The sequence below is a fragment of the Apis mellifera genome, linkage group LG1 (assembly GCF_003254395.2).
Source record: "Apis mellifera strain DH4 linkage group LG1, Amel_HAv3.1, whole genome shotgun sequence".
In the NCBI taxonomy this organism is placed as follows: Eukaryota; Metazoa; Arthropoda; class Insecta; order Hymenoptera; family Apidae; genus Apis; species Apis mellifera.
Genome location: NC_037638.1, coordinates 5,108,867 through 5,136,300, shown reverse-complemented (window position 1 = coordinate 5,136,300; position 27,434 = coordinate 5,108,867). Strand labels below are relative to the sequence as shown.

At 25.2% G+C, this 27,434-nt stretch overlaps 1 protein-coding gene and 2 long non-coding RNA genes across 8 annotated transcripts; 1 reads left to right on the top strand and 2 right to left on the bottom strand.

The window, feature by feature from the left end:
* Positions 1 to 1,055: 1,055 nt before the first annotated feature.
* Syt1 (synaptotagmin 1) lies at positions 1,056 to 25,547 on the top strand. Of its 5 annotated transcripts, XM_026439483.1 has the most exons (10): positions 1,056 to 1,384; positions 17,017 to 17,134; positions 17,251 to 17,376; positions 18,717 to 18,862; positions 18,943 to 19,041; positions 19,814 to 20,008; positions 20,117 to 20,293; positions 20,562 to 20,813; positions 22,479 to 22,712; positions 22,930 to 25,467. In XM_026439483.1, the coding sequence occupies exons 2-9, from the start codon at positions 17,020 to 17,022 to the stop codon at positions 22,671 to 22,673; spliced, it is 1,305 nt and encodes a 434-aa protein (XP_026295268.1). In that variant the 5' UTR covers positions 1,056 to 1,384; positions 17,017 to 17,019; the 3' UTR covers positions 22,674 to 22,712; positions 22,930 to 25,467.
* On the bottom strand, positions 8,072 to 9,394 carry LOC100577782. 2 transcript variants are annotated; one of them, XR_001706443.2, is made up of 3 exons: positions 9,037 to 9,394; positions 8,532 to 8,963; positions 8,072 to 8,423 (listed from the first exon to the last, which is right to left on the bottom strand). It is a non-coding gene; the product is annotated as an uncharacterized LOC100577782 (long non-coding RNA). The 2 variants fall into 2 exon arrangements; XR_003304162.1 differs by having other exon boundaries at positions 8,860 to 8,963.
* LOC107964984 lies at positions 18,714 to 21,527 on the bottom strand. The gene is made up of 3 exons (XR_001704253.2): positions 20,605 to 21,527; positions 20,124 to 20,323; positions 18,714 to 18,994 (listed from the first exon to the last, which is right to left on the bottom strand). It is a non-coding gene; the product is annotated as an uncharacterized LOC107964984 (long non-coding RNA).
* Positions 25,548 to 27,434: the final 1,887 nt, after the last annotated feature.

The window sequence follows — 27,434 nt, the reverse complement described above, 5'->3', positions numbered from 1 at the left end:
TTTCCTATTAGTAAATTTTAAAGAAATTGCTTTCTAAATTTTCCATTTTCAATTTTATTCGTGTATCCTTTAATCCACTGAAATTTAAACCATCTACTCCCGAGATTCAATTATCGCCATTTTCTGTACCATCTCGAGCAACAGTAGGCCAAAGAATTCTACACAATCGTTCTAGCAATCCTTTACACTCGTAACAAGATCAGCCGAAACGAAATGTAATACAATAATCCAAATAGACAACAAAATTTAGAATTTCTCTGAATAATTTTTCCACCGCGATTCTACTAAAAAAAAAATCTAACCTAAAATCTCGTAAAAAATTATGGCAACATTGCAAATAATTTTTATTTCTATTTTATTTAGATAGTAAAAAATATTCTTAAAAATTCTATCTCTTTTTTTTTAACTTACTCTAAAATGTCTTCTATTTTTTCTTTAATAAATTTCAATCAAAAATATATATTTGACATGTTTACATCAATTTTATATTTCTTTTTATATTTCTTGTAACCAAATGTTCATGTAATATCTATATATATATATATACTATCCCACTTAATACAATATTAATAACGATTAATTATGTGTTAAAAATTGAGTAGAGATTCCAATTACCATGTACCATAAAACTATACTATATTATCAAATTATAAAATGTATAATAAAAAATAAATAAATAAACATTACGTATAAGCATTAAACGATTAAGAGAAAAGCAAATATATATACTTAGCCAACTCAGTTATTTCTCTATCCAATTTTATTGCACGAAAAATATTTTAACAAAATTATCCTACACATATTATTCAGTTTCAAAATTGGAGAAAGTATTTCTCTCTTTAAAAGAAAAAAAAAATAGAAAAAATTCCATCGAGCAACGTTTAACGTGCTCGTCTTCCACGATGAAAATGTTATTCTGCACCCTGAAACATCTTTTTCACCGTGGTTGTCTGCGGCGCGCGCATCCGTCCGAGGGGAGTGGAGAAGGCGCAGGAGCGTCGGCTCCGTCGAAACGGCGGAAAACGTAACGTGTTTTATCGATTTGGGTCGGGGGGGTCGGCCATGTTCGTATCCGCCACCGGTCAGGCGCACTCGTGTCCCAACGTCGAGAGACCGTGCCACCGATAGATTTTCCACCGTCTACAACGTCGTCGATGTCGCAGGGCGTATAAAACGATGATGCGCTTGTAAAACGCGAGACCCCGTGTTTTCCACTCGCTCTTTTCTCATTGCCATACAACGCCAGAACACGTTCGCTAATTGTTTCCACGGATCCGGCCCGCGTCGAAATCTTCGAAACGAACGAAGACAGAGGACAGAGGATAGGAGGAATCTCGAGACACCTCGTTTCGAAGTAGTCAGGAGCCAACCGAGAACGAGCATCGTGAGTATTCAGTTCAATTTCTCTGATCGAATAATTTTCTTTCCTTCTAAATTATCATTTCATCGTTTTATTTTTTGATTTTTGATTTTATTTGAAGATCATTATCGTTATTGGGTTTGTTAGGTTTGGGAGAGAGAGAAAGAGAGAGAGAGAGATATTCTTGTTTGGTTCTTCCTTTTGGGTCGCGAAGTGGCAAGGAATTTCGATTCAAGGAAAGTTGTACGGTTTCCTAAGTTCTCATAAGAGGATGTTGTTTTTATGATGATGCGAACGAAGGTGGTTACCGTTTTTCTGTGATGGTTCTTGGTTTGGTAAATAAATTTTGAAAGTATCGATAGGATTTGGAGGTTTGAAATAATTCTTTGAAGAATAGTGATCTGAAATTAATGAATAATATATTGAAAAAATTCAAATTATAATTTTATTAATAAAAGATGTTGTTAAATAAGATTTATTGAGGATTTGAAAATTAATTGATTTCGTCTATTTTTTTTTATTTATTATATATTTCGCACTAATATAATATTGTATATATAATCTAGTGAATTAATATAGTGAATACTATTATTAGAAAAAAAAAATTTATCTTGAAAAGATTATATTCATATAATTGATAATTTTAAATTTTGTATATAATAAATATTCTCATAATACTTTAATTGATAATCATAATTGATAATTTACAATGGCTTTAAAAAATATTTACATATCATTATAATTCAAATATAAAAAAAGTGGTTTGATTTTTTAAAAACATTTTTTAGTAATAATGTAAAAATAATTTTTATAATTATTCTATAGAATATATTATATACATATAATACATATATAATAAATAGCTTTAATGTCGATTGTCTCTCATGTATGATCAATATTTCGCATTTTCTTATCAAAAAGGAAAGAAACATTTAAATGACCTATAAACTTCTCTATTCTTTTGTAATAAATTTGAGATAAAAATATAAAGAAGCAGAATTTCGATCGAAGAAATAAAATCTAGACCCTCGATCAAGCAATCCAATTAAATTCTGTCATTTAATTTTGGAATTATTTTCATGAAAGATCATTCATGACATTTGTTTTTGTAAAAAATTTTTCTAGTTTTATTTCTTTCTTCTCTATTTGTCATGCGTTCATCAATTTTCCTAGTTTTTTTCAACCTTTCAAAATTATCCTCTATCCCTTTTTTCCTTTTATATTTAATAGTTTATATACTTATATATAGTAAGAATCAAAAATATGAGTGCATTTTAAAGAAATAGAATTTATATAATAAAATTATATAAAACTCAAAATATATATTTCAAAAAATAATATTTAATAATAACGTACGTAAATAATATTAAATATAATACATTAAAAACACTTATATCTTTCATTATTAATTTATTTTCATACATATTTGTATTTTTTAATTAATATATATGTACAATGTAATACGTCAGTAAATTTATTGTATATTTATGTTTGGTTTTCATTATATATTATAAAATAAAAAATTTAAAATTACAGTTTTTTTCTTTTTATATTATATCAGACATATAAATGACAATATTTTTTAATTAATTAAACATTTTTTAAAATAACCTAACTTTCTTTTAATTTCTTTGAATTCCATAGAATCTACATTAATGATTTAAAATTTTTAATCAATAAGGTAGGTAATTGATCAATGTTAAATAAATAATATTTTTGTATATAGTTTGATTCTGATTGTATATCAATATTAAATAAATATCATTTTTATGTGTATTTACTTTTAACTACCATTATATATCGATTGCGTGCGAGTTCTATCGATTGATCGATAATTGTATTCTTCGATTCACTGCTTCATTCAAGTCATTCTACTTTTCCTTTTTCATAGTCCTTTTCTTTCCTTTTTCATCACAGTATCGAGATTCTCGATTGCATACTCTCGAAACCATCTACCAGTGAAAACGTGGGCGAGCTTCTTCCGAGTTCTGATCGATTCGGCTCCTGGCGTGAAATTTTCTCTGCTTCTAATTTTCTCAAGTCCTTTCTCGTGTCGCGACCCGATTATAGGGACCGATTCTTACGTGTAAAACGACCAATAAATAAAGAGACATCAATGGAATCAACTATCTCCGCCTTTTTGGTTATCTCTTCATAGTTTTTGTTGTCATGATTCTGGCACATTTTACGATTTTAAATGTTTGCGAGATGATTAGTGATTTCTGTTGAATCGTTATTGTGAATTGTGAATGGATATCATTTGATTTTTATAACAAGCTGTTCGATTAGTTTTTTTATTCTGACATTTTGTTATTTGAAGAGGAGTCAGGATTTTTGGGTTTGACAGTTGGCTAACTTTGTGACGATGAATATTTTTAACATGAGAGTGGAAATTGGACTGTGAATGTGTGTCAATGTATTTTTATGAAAACTAGTTCGTTTAATATTGTTTTTTTATTTTGTCGTTAAATTAAAAGACTAATTAAAACTATTAACATAATGCATTTACGAAAATTATTATTAAAAATAAAATTAAATGTACTCGGATTATAATGCTTCTATATTTTCTATTGTGTCTTCATTCTTGTATTTTATTATTTATAAAATTAAAGTTGAGATTTCTAGTTTATTAAAGAATTTATTTGATATAGATCAAATATATTTTATATAGGTTAAAATCCGATTTGAATATTTTGCATAAATTATTTTGTTTCATAAATATTAAAAAGCATATGTAATATTCGTAGACTTAGTAAATAAACTCGGGTGAAATAGGTTCAAACTCTATCTCAAATCCCATGAAGTGAAACTTTTATATTGGAATTTACTTGGGTTCAGTACATATTGAAATTGATCTCTGTCGACACCCATTTTGGCGTTATTGAATGGTGATCGGTGGGTGGAATGGTGATCAGCTAGATTCTTCAGAACGATCTCAAAATGATTTAGTTACTTTTATTACAATATTTTTTCTATCAAAATTTGAATATGTGAAGTTTCTATAAATTATTAAATACATATTAAATAAAATATTAAATAGATACAATAATATAATATTATATAATACATATAAATAAAATTATTAAATACACTTAAGATAAAAATAAATAAACATTGTTGATATTACAAAATAAACATTTTATTACATTTTATTTCTCATTAATTTTTTATTCCATTGAATTTTTTTATATGTAGACAAAAATATATATATATAAATATTTGTGAAAAAAATATATTTATAGTGCTTTATTATTTAAAAGGATATTGTACAAAAGTTTTCATATTTTCCTATACGTATATACTGGTTTCTGGCTCCATTGAACATTGATCGGCATTTTCAATTTTTTGTTTACCAGCTCTTTGTTATTTAATTTCAATTTTAGCTACAGTTCATGTGATATTTTATTATTAAATTTTATATAAAATATTTTATATATTTTCTATATTCAAGTATCTATATTCAAGTAATATTTTATTCAAATTTATAATTTATTCTTTATTTTTCATATTTAATATATTAACATTATAATATATAAAGTATAAATTAATCAAAATTAAAATAATAGAATTATTTTATCTTATTTATTTTAATACAATTGAAAATATATTAAATATATTAAATTAAATTTATATAAAATTTAATCATTTTTGTTAAATACAAATAATTATTTATCCTGTATTTTATAAATAAATTATTAACTTGTTGGATTATCAAACAATTTCAACAAAGGAAGATTTATTCACTTAATTAGTTAATGAAGTTAATGAAGTTAAAAGTTTTCAACAACTGAAAAAAAGAAGAGAAAAATAAGAAAATTGTTTTTTGTAGAAAAATAAATTGTTCTCCATAAAAAATTTTGTAATACATATTATATCATTATTTCAAATGAAAAAATGTTATTTCATTCAAAAAAAAATTCATTAAAAAAACAAATCTTAATTATTAAATATCTTTTTAATATGCAATAGAAAAATGAATCAAAGCGATAGATAATTGAACAGTGATTACGATGAGAATATTCTTCATAAGAATTTAGGCCAAATGAATGTTACTTTAAAGGATTAAAGACTATATTGAAATGAATTAGTTATTACAAAAAGATATAGACACTAAATATAATTAATGTATCATCTCTCTTAACATTGGTTGAATACTGATAACGAGATTGAAATTATAAATGAGATGTATCGTTTCGCATGAAATAATTGAGAAATCGTTCGATATATTTTTCTGTGATTCAACAGGAAAAACTCGTTTAATTAATTACAAGTTTATTATATTTCAAATGACAAACGAATGATTTATATGATCCATTTCTTTTTATCTATATATGATTAATTATTACTATTAAATATTGTATATGATTGCATCGATAATTATTTGTATTTTTTTTTATATATAATTTTTATGTCCTATATTTAAATTAAATTACAATTTTGTTACTTAAGAAAAAATTTTTTTAAAAAATCTATTGAAGTAAGATGAAATTATTATTAATATTCATTAAATTTTATTAGGTTTTTATGTAGACATATTTTTCAGAATATGTATTTTGAAATTAATTTATGTGAATGTTATATTACATGTAGAAACTAAGGAAAATAGAAATTATAGTAATTGTACAAAAAAATACTTGTTTGAAATGCTATATTTCTTATAGAAATAAAACAGCAATATGAAAATAAATCTCGTTGATCATGTTAGACTAAACTATATGAGAAGATATATCAAAGAAACACGAGAAAAAAAGTGCTTTACTAGGTTAGAATGGAAATATAGAAATATTGGAACGTTATAGACGATGAAACTGAGGAATTGCGGTTAATATTATTGGACCAGTATCTATAAGTACACGGTTTTATCGATTTGTGCTTCAACCATTCTATTGTATGTACAAATGCAGACTATATCATATACGAAATCGAAATATTACACAATAAATCACGAAGATCGAGATTATAGAATCTACCATATCTTATTTAATTAAGATCATATATAAAAAATTTCATTTTTAAATATAGCATTATTTTATTTAATTTTTAAGAATAATCATTTTTTTATTTTAATTATTTCTTTTAGGAAAAAAATATTAATTTGATTAAAATTTAATTAAAATATAAATTAAATTAGTAAAATTTAAAATTATTTTTTAAAAATATATCACAGATGTATTAAATTATTAAAATTAAATTATTTTTTTATATTTAAGAATTTAATATTTTTTCAAAGACTGGCTGATATTGATTAATTAAGTTAAAATTAATTAAACAATTAAAAATAAATTAAATTTAGGTTAAGTTATATATTATAAAATGCATATATTAAAAATACATTATTTTATTAAATTATTTTATTAAAAATAAAGAATTTTACTTTCCCTCAAAGAAATATATTGCTTTAGGAACGCATGTAGAAGAAAAACGGTTAATTGAAAAGAGAAGAAAACGTAAATTGTACAGTATCAAAACTTGAACTCGTGAAGACTTATGGCTTGTCTTCAATGATAGGTGTAATAACACGACATTTTTAACTGCATTTCATATAGCGAGAAGGACAGTTTATGGAAAAGACGACAAAGAAGGAAATACAAGCGATTTTCTTGATTAAAGAACGCTTCGTTTGATACAGTTTTCCTCATTCTTTATATTCACTTCCATAAAATATTGGAGCTTTTTACAGCTAGATTGAAATGACTAGTTTATCTTGATAGCTTGCAAATTGTGAACTCCTTTCCCTTAAATGTAAAATAAAAAATACACAGAAAATTTAAAAATTATTTGTGTAAAAAATATGCTTTGCGTTGCTTTTCTTTTTTTTTTTATTTTTCTTTATATTTTAATATGTTAATAATTATTTTTTATTCTTAAACTTTATAAATTTCTGATTATAGAAAATATATTTTTATATTTCCAATGCATATAATTACATTGTATTATGTTAATATATCGGAAATCTATAAACTTTAACTTATAAAAATTAATATTAAATTCCATAACATTGTACATGTATTGCATTTATGAAACCGCATAAATAACTTATATTGTTTTTTTTATAATTAAAACAATTAATAAATTATAATAAAAAATTAAATAATCATTGACTTGGCTATTCAAATCTTAAAGCTTCATTATTATATATATAAAATTAAATAATATTAAATATTATTACTGTAATGTATTAACAATTTCTAAAAATTTTTTAAAATTCAGATTCTTTACCAAATTACTATATAGTAAAAAAAAAAATAATTTAGTGATTTCCTAAAGTGACTTTTCATCCTCTTTGAAGTTCATTTACAGCTGTTAAACATGAATGATAAAAAGACGACAAAACTCGTAAATCTTAGTCGAGTTATGAACTACTGCGAACAAATTTGAAGCGTAGTGGTTAAATCCTATTGAGAGATATCTCTATTGATTTTTTACACACTTGATTCATATATGTAAGCTATCTCATTGGAAAATAGATAATATAAATAATTGAAAGTAATTCTATGTGAAAAAATAAATCGAAAAAAAGGAACTAAAATTTTTGAAGCTAAATTTTCAATGAAGTGAAATTGAAAAATTTATAATTAGATCGCTATAGCTATTACAATGATGATTATTTCAAATTTAATTTTCTTGAAAAGAAGATCTCAAAAAATTTTACTCTTCGATTTTTTGCATGTAGCACAAATATATAAATATATATATATACAATAATTTTTTTTTTTTTTACTATTTATTTTGAAACTCTTTAAGGTGACACAAAAGATGTCACGAAGAAATACGCATTATAATTTCTCATACAATCTTCTTTCTCTGTACCATTTCATGAATTTATTTCAAATTCGTAAGTCAAACATAATTAGCAGGGTTCATGAATTCCGAACACGTTTAGATCCAATTATATTTGCTCTGTTCGTTGCGCAAAGATCCTGTTAGAAGCTGTGCCCGGTGTTAAATTGTATGTTTTCTCGCTTCTCTTGTTGATGCTGTGAGTATTTTAATGAATAGAAAGTAGTGTTGGGATAACTAATAATTGCCACGATAAATGTTCAAACAGCTTTCAATAGGAAACCTGGAACAAAATGAAATATTTAAGAATTGCAAATAGAGAAAGATAAATAATAGAGAATTGAAAATAAAGAAAGATAATTAATAAATGAAAAAACAAATTTTTTATTACCTGACTGATATTATCTTTGTTACTTTAAAAAAATTAATTCAAATTTAATTTTAAAATTGATTAATACAATTAAATTAAAATCCAATTTATAAGAAATCAACAATCTTTTAAAACAGTTAACTCATGTAAAGAGTAGTAATAGTAGATCACGATTAAGAAGTTTACACATGTATACAGTGATTAAACAAATTATTATATTAGGAAATCGATGCAATTCTTCCACAACTTTAGATACGATCGTGGCGAGAAACTATCATTACAACTAAGTGGTTTGCCGATCCCCGGAGGGTTGAGCGTGAAACCCTGGAAACATGACACCTTTTCATACCCACGCGTTTGTAAAGCGACGCAGTAGCCAAGAGGGTAGAGGCTTCATCGTCATTAAAATTCGTAACGCACTTAGACAGAGGCAAATCCTCACTGTATTTCTCTCTGTGTAAATTGTACAGATATAGATAAAGCAAAACAATTCTTATATTTTCAATATAAACTTCATTGTACAAACCTGTTCTTATTTCAACAAAGTGACTGTTGAGTTTTAGAAATGGCTGGAAATTATTAATATAGAAACTTATAAATTTAATTAAACTTGTCTTGCATCATTTTGAGCAATTTTTTCTTTTAACCATTTAGATTTCGAGTCACTTGCATAGAGACCTTTAATAATATAATTATTAATTTTTCTTAAACTTAATCCGAATTTTTCATATCTGCTGAATAAAATACAGATTGTCTCATATGATAGTATCACTTTGATTTATATCATTTTTTTTCCAAAAAAATGTTTCAAATAGAAGTTGAATTGTTTCAATATATTTTTCAATTCTCTAGAATTAAATAAAATATCAAAAAATGATTATTTCCTGGCAATATAGCAAAAGTAAAGATAAATATATTAAAAAGGTAAGTATAAAACAAGTAAATAAATTAAATTCTATGCCATTTCTTCTAGGATTATATGATACAAAATCAAAAATACAAATAAAAATTTTTGCCTTGGAATTCTTGTAAAAATTTCGCGTGCCACCTTTTATTGCTTTATATTCTCCTAATACAACATTATAAAATTTGATAAAAATTTTTGTTATCAAAAATTCGATATCAAGAGAATATATAAGCTGACAAGAGATGTCATGAGAAATTTTTAAGGTCACAAATTTTTGGTGAAATTTCGATTTTGTATTAGAAAAATATAATTGAACAAAAGGTAGCACACAAAATTTTTCAAAAATTTCTAAATCTAAAAATTTTGCCGAAATTTCGATTTTATAGTGAGAGAATATAATTCGACAAGAAATGGCACGCGAAATTTTTATGGTATTTCTAAAAATAAAAATTTTTATGAAATTCTATATTTTTATTAATTTTATATAAATACTTACTATTTGCAATTGCCATTTTTTATTTTAAATCTTTCTTTTCAATAGTTTTCTTAATTTTAAGAATTTCTTTTATATGCTTATCTTTTCTAATAAAATCTGCTATCTTTAAAAAAATAGTTTTTCGATATTTTATTTTAATTTATATCGATTCATACATTCGTTGTTGGTCATTCTAATCTGTTAATAAAAATAATTAATAAGCAATAGTTACATATTGAAATATACGCTATCAAAGATATATAGACAGAATCCATGGCATAATACCAAAATTTTGTTCGAATAATTCGAAAACTAACTGATTAATGATTGTATAAAAAATTACTAAAAATAATATCTTTAATAACAAATATATTTCAAATTCAATAAAAAAAACTAATTAGTTAATTAAAAATTGTTATAAAACATTATTTTATATTTTTGATAATTATACCACGTTAATTTTATCTTTGTTACTGTGATATTGTTATTGAAATTAATGTGTAAAATTATTACTATTTTTCATACTTATTAATTTCCTCTGATGACTTTCATTCAGCTATTTTTACGATTTTGCAATATTTAGCCACTTTATTTTCTCTTTGTTAATAAGATTAAATTGAATTAAATTACAATGAAGAAGATATTCACTCACTAAATTACAAATTGAGTGAAAGCGGAACTTGGGCAGAAATTGCATTAGCTGGAAAGATTTATTGCAATTTTCTGTAATAAGTAATGTGCATATATATATTTCTGTAATAAGTAATATATACATTTATAATTTAAAAAGGAAGAAAGGAATAAATGAAAATGAAAGAAAACTAACCTAAAATTGTTAAATTTTATAAGTCAATCTTAATCATCGAAATTTTCAAAAATTATTATTCGAACACTTTCTTGTTTATTAATTAAAATAACGAAAGTTTGCTATATTCTACTGATATTTTATCCAAACAAAATGTTATCTTTTGTTTATTTTAAACTGCGCTTATTTACAATGTAAATCATTTGTTTGTACAATGCAAATAGCTATATAAATTGATTGTAAGATAGCAATTGATTATTCTTAACGTTTTGTTATATATCATGATCTTTTTAATGATTTTTATGAGTTATAATAAGATCGAAGATACGATTACTGTCAAACTAATTTATGTTCATCGAAGAACACGTTTAAGTCACTGCAACGCCCACGTTATATCCTTATTTTCCACGGTGCCAAGTTAGTTATCGATTTTGCATATTCAAGTGTATATTAAGTTATTTCACCTCACATATGACAAACAATATCATACTGTTCCATTCTTGTATTAATTATTTCTATGTGAAGTTATTTCTATGTTAAGTTATTTTCTATTTCAAAATATACTTGATAATAATTAAATAACAAATAATTATATATATATATAAGAATAAAAAATCTAAGTAAAGTTAAAAATAAATTAAAAAAATAAAAATAAATTTTAAAATTGTATTCGATAAATTATTTCTATATAATTTTTGTAATAGATAAAAAAAAATGATGAAATTAGAAAAATTAAAAGTGAGATTAAAAAATGTTTAAATAATTGAAGTTCAATATAAATCGAATAATTTAATGATTAATTCTATTTTTATATATTATCTTATATTTCTTACAATTTTAGGTTATATTTGCGCTTAATTTTAATTTATTCCTTAAAGAGTTAATATTAAATAATTAAATATATTATTAAAATATGTAAAATATATTATTATTGTAGCACATATCATTACCTGATGTTAAATAATTGAATATTTTTCGAATATACTTCGTTATTATTCTCAATTTAAATTAAAATCTTATAGAAATATCTCGTAAAACACAAAACAAAATCTTCTGTAATTAAGAAATTCACTTTTTTGATAACTATATCATAATAAAGAATTTTTGTCACAATTTTTTGAATCTTTGTTCCACACTACATTAGCTTTCATAATTAACTTAATTAAGAAGAAACAGCAGCGTGTATTTTGGTGAACATATTTCCATGGTGTTCCAAAACATTCTAACCTCTACCAGAACGAAAGCTTCACCGGATTATCCTTGAAACGTGGAACAATGAGATAAAATTAAATGAGAAAGAAAAGATAAAAAGGGGAAGAAAAAATAACGTAGCAACATCCATCGGATCCTTTGTTTCCAAGAATGACCATTGCCGAGTTGTGGAGAACTATTGCGTGCGTGGGTGACGCGTGTCTGACGTCAATTTATCGTCGCTGCGACGATAACGATTATTTTGTCAGACTGCAAATAATAGTCATACCTCTGTTATCGTCTTATCGAATTTTATTGGAGGCCAATGTCGGAATTACGAGACAGTAAAATAAAAAATTTTCAATTCTATAATATTGATAATACAAATGTTTCATCCCAAAGATTATTCCCTCGAATTTTTTCATATTTACCGCCATCGCCATATTAGTTATCTTTTTCACGATTTGTACGAAAAAGAAAGAGAAATTTCCCAACTGAAAATTTTTCACCATGAAGATAAATGTTCACTGTTTGGCGAAAATGTTTTATTTCATTGCGAAAAAATATCTTTTTTGTTTAAATTTAAATATATACATATTTAGATAAATATAAAGATATTGAAATATGTTAGAAAATAGAAATAAAAAATAAAACTTTTAGTAACAAACTTTTTTCAATAGAATGGAACTATTTGATTTTATCTATTTTTTAATACAGCTCGAAAATATATAATCTATATTATAATCTATATTCTATATAAAAATATAGAATAGAAACTATTATATACAAAAGTATTAAATTATTATAAAAAAATAATAGATTACATATAAAAAAAATACTAGATATTAACATACTAAAATAAAAAAAGTAAAACTAATATAAAATATTAAATAAAAATTTAAAATTAAAAATATTAAATAAAAATTAAAAATATTTCAAAAATCTAATTGGTAATTTTTTATAATGTTTTTATAATATGATTTTTTTTTTCAACAAGATAACAAAAAGTAACTGACATCTAACTTTGAATAAAAAAGTTACTAAATCGAATAGTAAAATCTTATTGACATCAATGATGTGCTTTATCGAATTTTTCACTTTTTTCGGACTTTTATATTATTTGTGGCATTTAAAACGTGATTCAATTTTCAATTATTATATAGGATAACATTTTCTATATCATTGTGAATATTAATGTAACCGATAATCGAGATTTACACGTTGTATAATATTTAATGAATCTAAGTGTATTTTAAAAGAAAGTTTCAGAAAGTTTTTGAAATATGAAAATACGAGGAAATGAGATGTTTGTGACTTTTAACTACCTTGTTGCAATAAATGGAGTGAAAATAAATTTTGTAAATATAATTTAGGAATGCTTAAAAATTTGTCGAATCTTTTGATAAATCTTTTGATGAAATGTTAGAGAAATAGATATTAAAGAAAATAAATGTAAATATGTATATAAATTTTATGATATAAAATTATAATTCAAAAACTGATAACTTACTTGTCACAAGAAAATTTGAAATAAATAAATTATATATGTAAAATTTCCATCATTTCATTAAAATATAATATATCTTAAATTTAAATTTTAAAAAATAGATAAGATAGGAAAATAAAATTAAAACTGAAAAAATAAACGTATTCGCATAAAATGTATTTTTCTATTTGCGAAACAAACGCACTCACATAAATGCAATATAAAAAGAATGGTCGAGAAAAAAAAGATGAAAAGTTACAGATAAAATGATAGAAATTCGCGATCCAGACACAACTGTGCCTGGTTAAAATAATTTCACGTTATATACCCTGGACGACTTTCTCGTGTTTCCTGACTTCCTGCTTCCTCCTTTTCATCCAGCTCGTAATCTTTCCTTCCCGTATACCATAATCCTCACGCGGCATCCTGACTTTTTTTCACTCCTTGATATTCGCCCACGCGATTTTTTTTCAATACCAACTTTACATTCTTGAACTTGGTTAAAGGCAACATTCTTCAAGATAGAAAGTCTCGCAAAACACTCATTATCTTATGATAATCCTTGACTATCCTATCTTCTAATCCCTGAAGCTGTTTCGATACGTTAAATTTATCAAAAAATTGTCATTTAAAGAAAAAGAAGTTTAAAAAAAAATTATACACTGAATTAAATTAATATTATCTAATATTACTTATGTCCTCATATTACTTTCGAATTTATATAGCCTCAATTAAGTTCTCAGATTGAGGTTAGCTTCCTCTTTATTTTGAATTTTGATTCTTTCAATACCTTTTTCCTTACATTCTTCAATTCAGTTCAAGGTGATATTTTTCGAAGTTAGAGTTTCATGAGAAATTCTGTTGTTTCTGGCATATCGCCATTTTGCTTATATGTAAATGGGAGTCTATTATATGTTTCACTTTTGGAAGTCTGCTATATTAAATTTAATGTTAAAAAATTAAAAAAATTTAAAAATAAAATTATAAAATTATAATTTATAACTTTTTAAATAGTATTTTCGTAAGTAGAAAAAAATTTTCAATATATTACAATTGGATCAAAATCAATTGATTACTCAAGACAATTCAAACAGTATCTTTTGGAACATTGTTATACTTTTTAAATAATTGGCATATATTGAAGACAGCATATAGATATATAAAAAAAATTGAACTGATTTACATAAAAGACAGATGTTTTAATAATTATTTTTGATAGATAGAATAGTTAACAGAACAAACAGAAATAATCAAACAGGTACTTATTAGAATTGATTAAATTATTGTGTTGTACTATACTGTCTTCCTGAAATCTTAAATAAACTTACAATTCAAAAAGTGACTTTAAGAAAGAAAAAAAATATTCATTTTTAGTTATGATTAATAAAATTATTAATGAAAAATAATACTATATATAATAATAATGCTTAATTTTTCTTTATCCTACATATTATATAGATTACATTAAAGAAATTAAAGTGAGTGAGTAGTGAGAAAGAATTGTAATGTACAAGAGAAAAGAAAAAATTGAATCGAAATTAAGAAAAAATATATAAAAATTATTTCTATGCTAAATGTTACACCAATATCCATTTAAGAATTTTTCATTCCAACAATTATTCTCTTTCTTTCAGTGATAATTTTCCAGATTTCAAATAACTTCTAGAAACCTCATCTTTTTCCAAACAGCGTATAATAAATGCTCGCTACAAAGAGCAGCCGACAGACGTTTTTACATTTGCTAATTAAAAATTCGCTGCACGCGTTCGAGAAAAATAAAAAAAAAAAAAATAGAACCCGGAAATAGCGGTAGAGGTCGTTGCGGAGTTAACGCACGCGATCGTTATGAACACGGTGTAATCAATGTATGGATAAGGAATAATGTTGCTTGTGATTATAATTTATAACTGAAAAAATTGTTGATAATATTTAATAAGTTAAAATTAATAATTTTTTATCACGAATATTTTTTAGATATTTTCCCCATTTATTATATTTCTTTTCAACGTTTTCATTTTCATTACATCATTCTGAAATTCTAATTTTTTCACTTTACAATTTTATTCTTTTTGTTCTTCTTCTCGTCTCGTTAATTATTTTTATTTATCATTTCATTTCATTTGTACAAATTAATTATTACATTTATACAATATTATACACGATATTAAAAAAAAAAAAAATTTATTTCTCGCATCCAATATTACGAATATCACATTTTGATACGCAATGACGTGTTTAAAATAGAAATCTGTAGACCACGATACGCATGCGAATTTAATCTGCAAATGCGGAAGCACAGTGTTGATTGTAAAAGTCTGGCAGTGGTTACAGAAACATGGAATCGAAAGAACGAAACGAACCCGTTTTTATATTCAATTTATATTCAATTTTTCAATAATTGAAAGAAAACGTGAAATTAATCGAAACTTTTATAAATCATATTTCGTATAATTTTCACTTTTCCTTTTTTTTTTTTTTGCAGTGTTATTTCATTCCCAATTAAATTATGAAAAGTTAGAAATGTGTGCGATTAAAATAACGATATATTTCGAGATATTGTGACGTATGTGGTATTAAATTATTTTTTTGTCGAAGACAATACCAACACACAGACTTTAATAGTATGAACAAAGTTTTCTAACAACACTTGTTGTTTAATTTAATCTAATCTAATGAAAGAAACTGTGAAGACAATTGATGAACATTGAAGTATTAAAAGCTATTTAGCAAAAATGCAATAATCTAAAATTAAAATAAAATTTATATTCATATTCACAATCAAGGAAAATAAAAAGGTGAAGGTATGAGTGTAATAATTTTTGTTAAGGAAAAAAACTTTGAAAAAATTAATTAGGTCATTTGTTTAAATTAATTTAAAAAAGAAATTATTAAATTTAACTTTTCTTTTTGCAGATATGCACATTACTTTATAAAAAGATTTTCTCGATATTTTCTTTTTTTTTTTGTTCCATATATGAAATATTTATATTTATAACTGTTTGTATAATTTTTGCCAAATCAACATGGCGTTTTGAATAACCATGGCGCAAGAAGTTTAGCAAAAGAATTTCAAAGCGAGCTTCAAAAATTTTACTGCTTTCAGGGAAAAAAGTTTTTTTTTTTTTTTTTGATCATAGTCCATGACACACTTTTAAAAAAAAATGCATTAAACGCTGGAACTCGTGCGAATTCTTGTATCGATATTGACCATAAATGGTAATAAAAGCACTGACTGACTAAAGTTATGCATTGCAAAGTATTGAAAAGAGGAGATAGAGATGTTGAGAATATTTTTGTTACTGAATTAAGTATATTCATAATATAATTTTTCCACTGGTTTATTCAAAATTACAATTTTTATCACATTGGAAAGAAATATATATCCTGAATCATTAATTTTGATAAAATTTTGTTATAAAAATTGGCTTGGCTGGAAAAAAAATGGAAATTTTAATTATTAATACTTGAAAACAATTTTTAAAATTAAGAACAAGACATAAAAATTTTTTAGAAATATTCTAGAATTGTATTGCATTCTTATCTTCATGAATAAAATTTTAAAAGGAAACTTTTAATAAATTGTATTATCAATTGATAATAAGAAGTGGCATAAATATTAAAATATTTGTTTTAATATTACAGAAAATGCCTGCCATTAACAAGAGAGAAGCTGAGAAGGTGCCGGAAGAGCCACAACCGGAGGAGGTCGTTGAATCGACGTTGAAAACATTTTTGAGCACCGAGATGGAAATAAAAGAAGGTGAATTCAAGAATTCTTGAAGATTCTTCTTTGTTCTCTCTTTAAAGAGAAAGATTTTCTTTTCGGATTATTATTATTATATATATTGTTGTGTTGTTGTTGTTTGCGTTTTGCAGCCACAGAGGCAGAGGTAGTGACTGAAAATGCTGGGAAAAATTTTGAAACTCAAATGGAAAATCTTGGCAAAGAAATCGCGGAGGAAATGGGGATACCAACATGGGGACTTGTTGCGATTTTAATAGGTAAAAAAAAAAAGAATGGCTGAGATTTTTGCTATTTTCTTTTTTCCTTTTATGTATCTTGTTGATAGGATAAATGACACAAAAAAGAAAAAGCAAATTCTTTGTTTTTATACAAATAAGATAAGTGTATCTTTAAGAACATAGATATCACAATTTATCATATTTTTTTTTAAATATCTTTAATTTTTTGATATTGCAAAAATTATCAAAAATCTTTTTCTTCAGATACATATATACTGTACATATATACTGATACTTAGAGAAAAAAAACTATGAAGCACATGAAATTATTTGAACTTTAAGAGTGGAAAAATCTTTTTCTTTAGGTACATATATACTGAGAATAGTCCTTGGAGAAACTATGAAGCATGTAGAAATTATTTGAACTTTAGAAGTGGAATAATTTAAACATTATAAAATTGACTTAAACTTAAAGTATAAAAATAATTTTAAAAAACTTACAATTGATTTTAAATTTAATATATAACATTGAATATGTAATTTATATATAATATTTCATGCAAAAACTTTGTGAGGAAGTTAGAGAGAAAAAGAACTTTCAGATTTATTGATAATAAAATATTGTATCAATAATACATATATAAAAGTTTTCAGATAACATTTTCACATAAAATCAAAATAATGAATCATAATGAAAATTTCTATGCAGAAATATTTCCACAAAGTACAATAATAATATCTACACAAGAAGACACGAAACAATCTGAAAACTTTTTCTTTGCCTAAAAAAGACAGTTGATCCTAAAACATTTTACTCTTTCAGATAACTCGAACATTGCTGAACATACCCCAAACGAACGACATTTAATTTACAAAAATTTCCTTTGTTTCAGTTGTAAATAAGAATATTTTTATTATTATAACGTAGCATTTTTTTAAAAAAATCGCATTCATTATACAGCAAAAGCATTAATGGGAAAATATAAAATATAAAATAAATAGAAATATAAAAATTGCTTTTGTGCTTGCGAATTTTGCTTGAATAGACGCACTATGTGCATGGTGTCATCAAAAATAAGGTGGAACGAAATCTAAAACCCTTTACTCTTTAATATTGAAAAGAAAATGGTGTCATTACACAATTGTTCATTCTAGAATTTTAATATGATAAATAATATCATAAAAATAGGAATAAATAAAATTAAAAAATAGATTCAAAATATTCATCTGAATTTTTGCACCTCAAAAATTCATTTAACAGAAATTAATTTCCATTATTAATTTTTAAAATTATTAATAATTTTTTCGTTCCACCAAACATCAACGTTAAATCATTTTTTTTAACTCTTTCAAATTTCTCCCTTCTTATGCTTGAGTAGCTGTAAGCGTAGTAGTTCTCGGAATCTGCTTCTGCTGCATCAGAAGATGCTGTCGCAAAAGGCGATCCAAAGATGGGAAGAAAGGATTGAAGGGGGCGGTGGACTTGAAATCTGTTCAACTATTGGGCAGCACGTACAAGGACAAGGTACGTAATCGTGTTCCATGACTTCATGTAGATATTAGACGCACATTCTACACTCGTGGAATCCACTTCGATTTGTTAAGGTCCAGCCGGATATGGAAGAGCTTACCGACAATGCCGAAGAACCGGATGAAGCTGAAAGTAAGCAGAGCGAGGTGAAACTTGGGAAACTTCAATACAAGGTAAAATTTTTTTTTCTTTCAATTTCAATCTCATCATCAATCATCAAATCATTCTTGAAAAATGTATCAATTATCATTTGACAAATCAAAAAATAAATTTTTTTTCAATTTTATTTCCTTCCTAATAAAAAAAATGAAAAAAAGAAGAAACAAAAGATTTCAAAAGATTTCAAATTTATCAATTATCATTTAACAAATCAAGAAGTAAATTTTTTTTCAATCCTATTTCCTTCCTGTCAATAATGAAAAAAAGAAGAAACAAAAGATTTCAAAAGATTTATCAATTATCATTTGACAAATCAAGAAATAAATTTTTTTTCAATCCTATTTCCTTCCTGTCAATAATGAAAAAAAGAAGAAACAAAAGATTTCAAAAGATTTATCAATTATCATTTGACAAATCAAGAAATAAATTTTTTTTCAATCCTATTTCCTTCCTGTCAATAATGAAAAAAAGAAGAAACAAAAGATTTCAAAAGATGTCATATTTATCAATTATCATTTAACAAATTAAGAAATAAATTTTTTTTCAATCCTATTTCCTTCCTGTCAATAATGAAAAAAAGAAGAAGCAAAAGATTTCAAAAGATGTCATATTTATCAATTATCATTTGACAAATCAAGAAATAAATTTTTTTTCAATCCTATTTCCTTCCTGTCAATAATGAAGAAAAGAAGAAACAAAAGATTTCAAAAGATGTCATATTTAACTATATTTATTATCTATTTATCTCGATTAAATAAATTGAATTATATCATTGAACGTTTGCAGCTCGAATACGATTTCAACACAAACAGTTTAGCAGTAACGGTAATACAAGCCGAGGAATTGCCAGCTTTGGACATGGGTGGTACTTCAGATCCGTACGTGAAGGTTTATCTATTACCAGACAAGAAGAAAAAATTCGAAACAAAGGTGCACAGGAAAACGCTTAGCCCAGTGTTCAACGAGACTTTCACATTCAAGGTTAGCCGTGTGTTCTTTTTTTCAAATGGAATTCCTCATTTCGATGAATCCACTTTTATACATTTTTCAATGAATGAATGATCGAGTGACACATACTTGTTTTTCCAGAGCGTACCTTATGCGGATGCGATGAACAAAACTCTCGTTTTCGCCATCTTCGACTTCGATAGGTTCTCCAAACACGATCAGATCGGTGAAGTCAAGGTTCCGTTATGCCAAGTCGATCTGGCTCAGACGATCGAGGAATGGAGAGAATTGCAAAGCGTCGAGGGTGAAGGTGGTCAGGTAAATTTGAACTGGATTAATTTTGTTTTTCTAAAAATAAAATGAATATATTTTGTTTGTGTATTGATGCAATCCATAAAAAAAATTACTAAATTATTAATTAAAAATATATTTAATATACTTGCGTCTCTCTTGTTCTTCTTTTTTTTTCACAAAATTATTGTTGAACATTATTTCAATTTTAGTATTTTAATTTTAAAGTAATTTATTAAAATTACTTTAAAACACGAGTCGAGTGGAGATTAATGTTGGTGTAAATTAATTACAGGATAACAAATTGGGTGACATTTGCTTCTCGCTTCGATACGTACCGACTGCTGGTAAATTAACCGTGGTCATCTTGGAAGCGAAAAATCTGAAGAAAATGGACGTCGGTGGTTTATCAGATCCTTACGTAAAAATCGCCCTGATGCAAAATGGCAAAAGGTTGAAGAAGAAGAAAACGTCTATCAAAAAATGCACTCTTAATCCGTATTACAACGAATCATTCACGTTTGAGGTACCCTTCGAACAGATACAGGTACAAATCTTTAATAATTTATCTATGATCCTCCATTTGTTAAATTGGTGTGTATGAAATTGTAGAATTTAGTTTACAATCTTGTCAAAAAAAATATATCAATTAGAAAAAATTAAAATTAGTAGAAGAATAATTATATTTATAAATGTAAATACTATAAGTATACATAATTATGATATTTTTCAAATTTAAATATATTTCCTAAATTTGATTGGTAAGAGATTTGCAATAGAATTAAATTTTCATACACATCAATTTAATACATATTTGGTTCCTCCTCGTTTGACAACACAACGTTTCACAAACACAGGTAACAGTTTTACACTTCAACATTTCTCTATTATTCTTATTACATATTAATTAGTTATGTTTTCTTTTCAATTAATTCTTAGACAAAATTCACTACAATAATTTTTTTTAAATTTACTTTTTTTTTGTACTTCTATAGTATAAGCTACTTGGTAAATATTTAATATATTCATTGCAAACGGATGATTTAAACTGAAAACAGGAATAAATGATCCGTATGTAATGTGATAATAAAAAAAAAACTCTTCATAAGGTATCGACAATATAATGCGCACTATTTTTATTCCAGAAAGCAATTTTACTATAAATAGATGAAAAAGTTCTTTACTTTCATTTTTGAATAAAAAGAAAGGCTAAAAAAAAAAAAAGGCTTGTGCTTATTTGAAAAGGGATTAAAACTTTATGAAGGGACCAATATTTCAATGAATTTTTTTTAAATGTCATACTTTCGGATTGTCATACTTTCGGATGTAAAATATGTGTTAAAATATTATATTATTCGCTAATATCGCGTAAAGTGCTGCTATTTTATTCACATACTTCAGCTTCAGAATTACGCTTAAACGCTTTGCATGCTCTTTGAATTGAAGGTCAGACGTGTCTAAAGAAGGAACATCCTTTTTAAACTAAACAATGTAAGTTTATTAAACAAGCTTTGCTTACTACTTGCATATATTGCCGCTTAAAAGTTTAGGCTCAATTTTAATATTTATTTATAAAAGAAAATAAAATGAAAAATAATTTTTGTTCTTTGTTTTTTCTTGTTGTATTATCATTAACTTTTCTAATATTCATTAATAATATTCATAATTTTATATAAAATTAAATATCGATAAAAAGAGAATTAACAATAAATAATTGTAAAAGTCAAGTTAGTGAATTCTCTATTCTTGATATCAATTAATTTATTTTTAAATTTTTTTCATGCTTACGAATATTTCATATATTTTATATATGTAATTCAAAATATAATGAAATTTATATATGTATTTATTTAAGAAAGAGATGCAAGTATTTTTCATATCAAATAGTAGTAAATAATTTCAAATTTTATATTAAAAATCATTAAAAATTCTACGTTGTAAATATCATATCATAATATCAGCTATTTTCTTTACTACATATTTATTCTTTCGTAGACTAGTTTTCTAAAAACTACTAGTTTCCTACAAAATTTCCCTATAAATTCCCTATACAGTTACATTTATATACTTATATTTTTCGATATTCTATTTTTGATAAACTTTTTTGTAAACACATTACAATCCGAAGGTTATGACAACAAACAAAAAAAAAAAAATATAAATATATTTCCGTGAAGAGACTGTGTGCACTAATGCGTGATTTCACGTTTAGAAAGTGCAATTGGTTGTCACGGTAGTCGATTACGATCGTATCGGCACATCAGAACCCATTGGGAAGGTCGTCTTGGGGTACAACGCGAGTGGAACAGAGTTGAGACACTGGTCCGATATGTTGGCATCCCCGAGACGTCCTATCGCTCAATGGCACACGCTTAAAGACCCCGAAGACGGCGACAAGAAGGACTAAGAGATCGTTGAGAAAAGTTCGTTATAGAAAAAAAAACAGGTAATGCACACCAAATGGTTCTAAACAAATGTACAAAAGCGTTATCATTTAAACTTTTTGTTTCGTTCCGTTCCGTTTGCTTTTGCCTCATTCTAAATAAACTATTATATACATATACACATATAATATGTATCGGCATATATTATACATAAATATGTATATATGTATATTTTCCAACATGGACGATATGAATCAATGAATTTTTTTAAAAATACAGGTTTTTTTTATGAGAGAAAAGAACAAAGAAAAAAACGAAGGATGTGCAATAAGAAATAAAAAAAAAAAAAAGAAAGATTAAAATAGATAGAAATGGGATGCAACGATCTCCCCGTACGTAATGTTGATCGAGATTTTATTCGAGAAATAATCATGCACGAGAATAAAAATGAGAGATATAGATGAAGAGAGAAAGAGAGAGAGAGAGAGAGAAAGATAGAGCGAAAGGGAGAGAGAATGTGAGAGAAAGAGAGTAGAATAGAATGAAAGCAAAATAAGAAAAACAAAGAGAATACTTTAGTAGATATTAATAATCTATTATTAAATTAAACAACAATAAAATACCACCAAAAACATTTTAGTATTATATAATAATATGTTCTCATGGAGTGTAGCGTCTTGTATATATATATTATATATTATCTATCATACCTTTTTCTGTAGATGTAACAATTGAACGAAAACTTTAAGTAAATGCGTCCTCTTCAAGATATTTCGAGATAAAGCATTGAATACTTTTTGCAAAACATGTTGTTTCGACTTCCATATACGATGTTCCGATCGATAGTTTTCTTTTTCGTTGTTTTAATTAAAAACATATTTGATAAAATATTTATATACTATATTGACACTGTTAATCTTATTAAATATTTATATATGGAACATATAAATGTGTGCTATATATTCTATGTATATAGTATACGAAAGATATATATATATATATATAAACATATAATGTATACGGTGTAAATTATACTTATCTTGAATTGCGTGAATAGGCAGTACAATCTTATTTATAAAAAATTGCTAAAGATATTTTATATGTATAAATCGATAATCCTTTTCATGCAAAAAATTCACGTTTATAGGTTATGATTACATTATAATTGATACACATAGTGATTGCGAGGTTAAATATTTTGTTATATTTCCGTTAAATTATATTTATATTGTTATATTTTTTTTAAACGAATGGATTAAGCTTTTTATAATATTTAATTAATATTCTGTTTTGCTTGAATTACACAAACAAGCTACACATTACGAAAACTATGATCGAATTATTTTCCTGCAAAAAAGTCAATGCTTTTGATCGTGATATCTTCGTGCAGTACAACTTTATACTGACTGCGCTAGGGAATTCAGTCGATTGAAATGAACAAACAGATTGGCGGAAAATTCAAAATTCTTTTGTGCGAAATAAAAAATTAAACTTTAATAGTTTCATTCGCAGAGATATTGTCAAATAGTTTTTGTTGTAACAGCATCTTTCGATTATAATATTTTTACTATAGTATTAATTTATGATTTACTTGTTTTTTATGGATAAAATTGTTATAATCGATAGATGCTCTTGACAATTTTTTTGCGAATTAAACTAAGAAAAATTAATTTCATTGTTTTGATTGTTGAATTTTTGAAATTGAACCTACGAAATTTTTGAATAAAAAATCAAACGTGCCGGGAAACATTTTAATATTTTAATTTGATATGCATGTTTGATTTTCCCGCGATTCTGCCTCTTTATTCTAAGTATACATATGCGTGTACGTGAAATTGTAAACATATTGGTATATATATATATTATATATATTTACCACGTGTTATATATATGCTGATAATGTTATTGTTTTTCGAAACATAACGGGCCTACCGAATGTATAATTTCTGTTATCGTTCCATTAAATTATTTCTTAGATTAATAAACATAAGAAGGAAAAAATTAAATAAAAAAAAAAAAAAAAAAAAGAAAAGAGTAGTGACGAGTCCATGGTGGTTCTCTATATATATTTTGGGAATTGATAAAAAAAATAATTCGAAGAGAAAGCATTCTATAATACGTTTCAAACCAAATTTAACGAAATAATTACGAAGAACGTCCCAAGATTTACAAAACATTACTATTATCATTACAAATATATATATATTATATACTATATGTATCCTTTGAGAAAAGATAAAAATCAATTGTTAGAAAACTGACTTTATACAGTATTAACTGAGTTTGACTGCTATAAAAAAAAAAAAAAAAATTCATATATTTTATTGCATCGTTGACCTTGAAAGCTACGAATTCGACTGAAAAAAGGAAAACGGATTAATAAATATATACGTGTTTTAGAAAAAAAAAACACGTTAATGAAAAAAAAAAAATTCAGAAAAATAACATATATCGATGAGATAACCGTTTCCATCAGTCTAAATCGATAGCAACCTATATATATAGTTTGTGACTTATAGTGAATGAAAAAGAATACCTAAATGTAAACGGGCCTTAACGCTTTTTCCAATTCTCCTTTCTCTCCCATCACCCTCATTACTTACCAAAGATGCATAAAAAAAAAACTTTGTAAATATCATGTCATGAACATTTCAATAATTGATAATCGTGTACTAAATCCATTCATTCATCATAACAACTGAATATTATTTAATTCTCAATATGATTCGATGTTTGTTTATTTCATGTTCGTTCAGCATAGTACATGTATTCTACGTTGATCACATAATGACAAGGAAAAAAAAAAAAATATTTGCACGCAATCAAGTTCAAATAATCATGTAACAATATCACTACTAACAATATAAGTAATAATGTTAACTATATATAAAAAAAAATGTATCGTGAAAAGAATGTCAGGTGTACTCGAAGATTTTGTAAGAGGTTATGTTTTTCGTAATCGTTATAAAATTCTATGGTGTTACACCTGATTGAATTCAAACACGAGATGTGTACAAAGAAAAAAAATATAAAGATCGATATCGAAGTGAAAATTTCTTCGAAACAAGAAGAAAATCTCTCTCTCATACATTTCCAAAATTTTGAAGTTATTCCAGTGATATACGTTTACTTGCTATGTATCAGTTATATTATATAAACTATAATACGAAAACCCGAACGAATTATCGATTGTTAATGATATTTAACATAAGAAAAAAAAACTGGTGTTGCTTGGAATTTAAGGTAAAAAAACATTTCGTTAAGATTAAGTATTAATTGCATTATATTTCGAGCAACATCAGCTTATTAAACGGAAAATAATGTGTCACGAATAAATATACTTCCTTAATTCAGTGAATTCTCTATACATTATAAAATGAAATAAGAACAAAAAAACTATTATAATTAAAAATGCATATAAAATTAAGAATAGATTAATTTTTTAAGCTTATGTTTGTTTATCGTATACACTACTTGCGAAGAAAATTGAATAATTTAGTTGATGATTAATTTAATGTTATAGTACTTGATTTAAATTAAATTTTATTATATTTATTATATTAGTTTATTATTATTAATGTAAATTTAATATAACATTAAATTAATATGTGAGAAACAAAAAAAAAAAATTGACGACATCACTATTTCTTATATAATTAATTTTCATTTTTGGATCCCGTAAATGGATCGTTAAAAGACTCGATGCCAGAATACGATCGCCGATTAAAGTATCTAGTCCAGAAAGCAAAATACTACATATTATATGTTAAGTCACTCGAAATAACAACATATACGTACAACTTTGCCGATAGAGTCGATGATTATAATAAAATTTATTATAATAAATATATAACGTATTGATATAAAATTGTATTCTATTTGACTTAAAAAATACATGCACTAAACAATGGGTCAAATATTGAATATCGATCTGAACTGCTTTTGTCTTTATACTTTTTAAAAGATGATTAAAAATATTTATATATACCATTCAATTGTAATGTAGAAAATGATATCCATGAAACGCTGAAATAATATTACAAAGATTTATTCTAGTGATAGTTCACAGAATCGCGAATGTAAAATAGCGATTTGATATTGTCTGATGATTATCTATTAATAGTTTGGTAGTTCATGGCACCGCTTACAACAGCGTTTCAGTCGGCAAAGTGGTACACATTGATTCACACGTGCAATCTAGAAAAACAGTCGTTAATATACATAAAATCAATCATTACAAATAATATAAAAAAATGTAGAATAGAGATGTATAAGTGTAGTTGTAATGTAGAGCAAATTCATAGATATATCATTCCAATCCTCTTCTGGATCCCAATGTTGAAATCTTTATCTCTAGATTCGAGATTGGGATTTGATTTTCTTATCGTGCGCGAGTGGCACTTAAAATACATGATCGCTAACACTTAACCAAATTTGGTTCTATCATTTGTTCAGGACCAATTATCATAAACATTATCAATAGCATGTTCGAATCATGTTATTATTGCAGCATTGTACTTAAAACCTTTAATGAGAAAATAAAAGAGGTTTACTGTTAAAAAAAAAAAATGCCGTGAGTCCGGCATCGATCGAAAAGTTACAATGAGCGTTTGTATATGCGAAAAACGAATGTTATTTTTCTTTCTTTTTTGTTTGACAAATTGTATTGCATACAAATTTATTTTGTTTAATTTTTACATACAGATGTTAATAAGTGAAATGTAAAATTGAAAAAATATGAATGATACAATAATTTCATTTAAACAAATTATAATTGAAGTTCT

Coding starts and splice junctions, on each gene's coding strand:
- Syt1 (XM_026439452.1), top strand. CDS start 17,020: ATGCCTGCCATTAACAAGAGAGAAGCTGAGAAGGTGCCGGAAGAGCCA. Junction 17,135..17,250: donor CGAGATGGAAATAAAAGAAG/GTGAATTCAAGA, acceptor TGCGTTTTGCAG/CCACAGAGGCAGAGGTAGTG. Junction 20,009..20,116: donor ACGAGACTTTCACATTCAAG/GTTAGCCGTGTG, acceptor TTGTTTTTCCAG/AGCGTACCTTATGCGGATGC.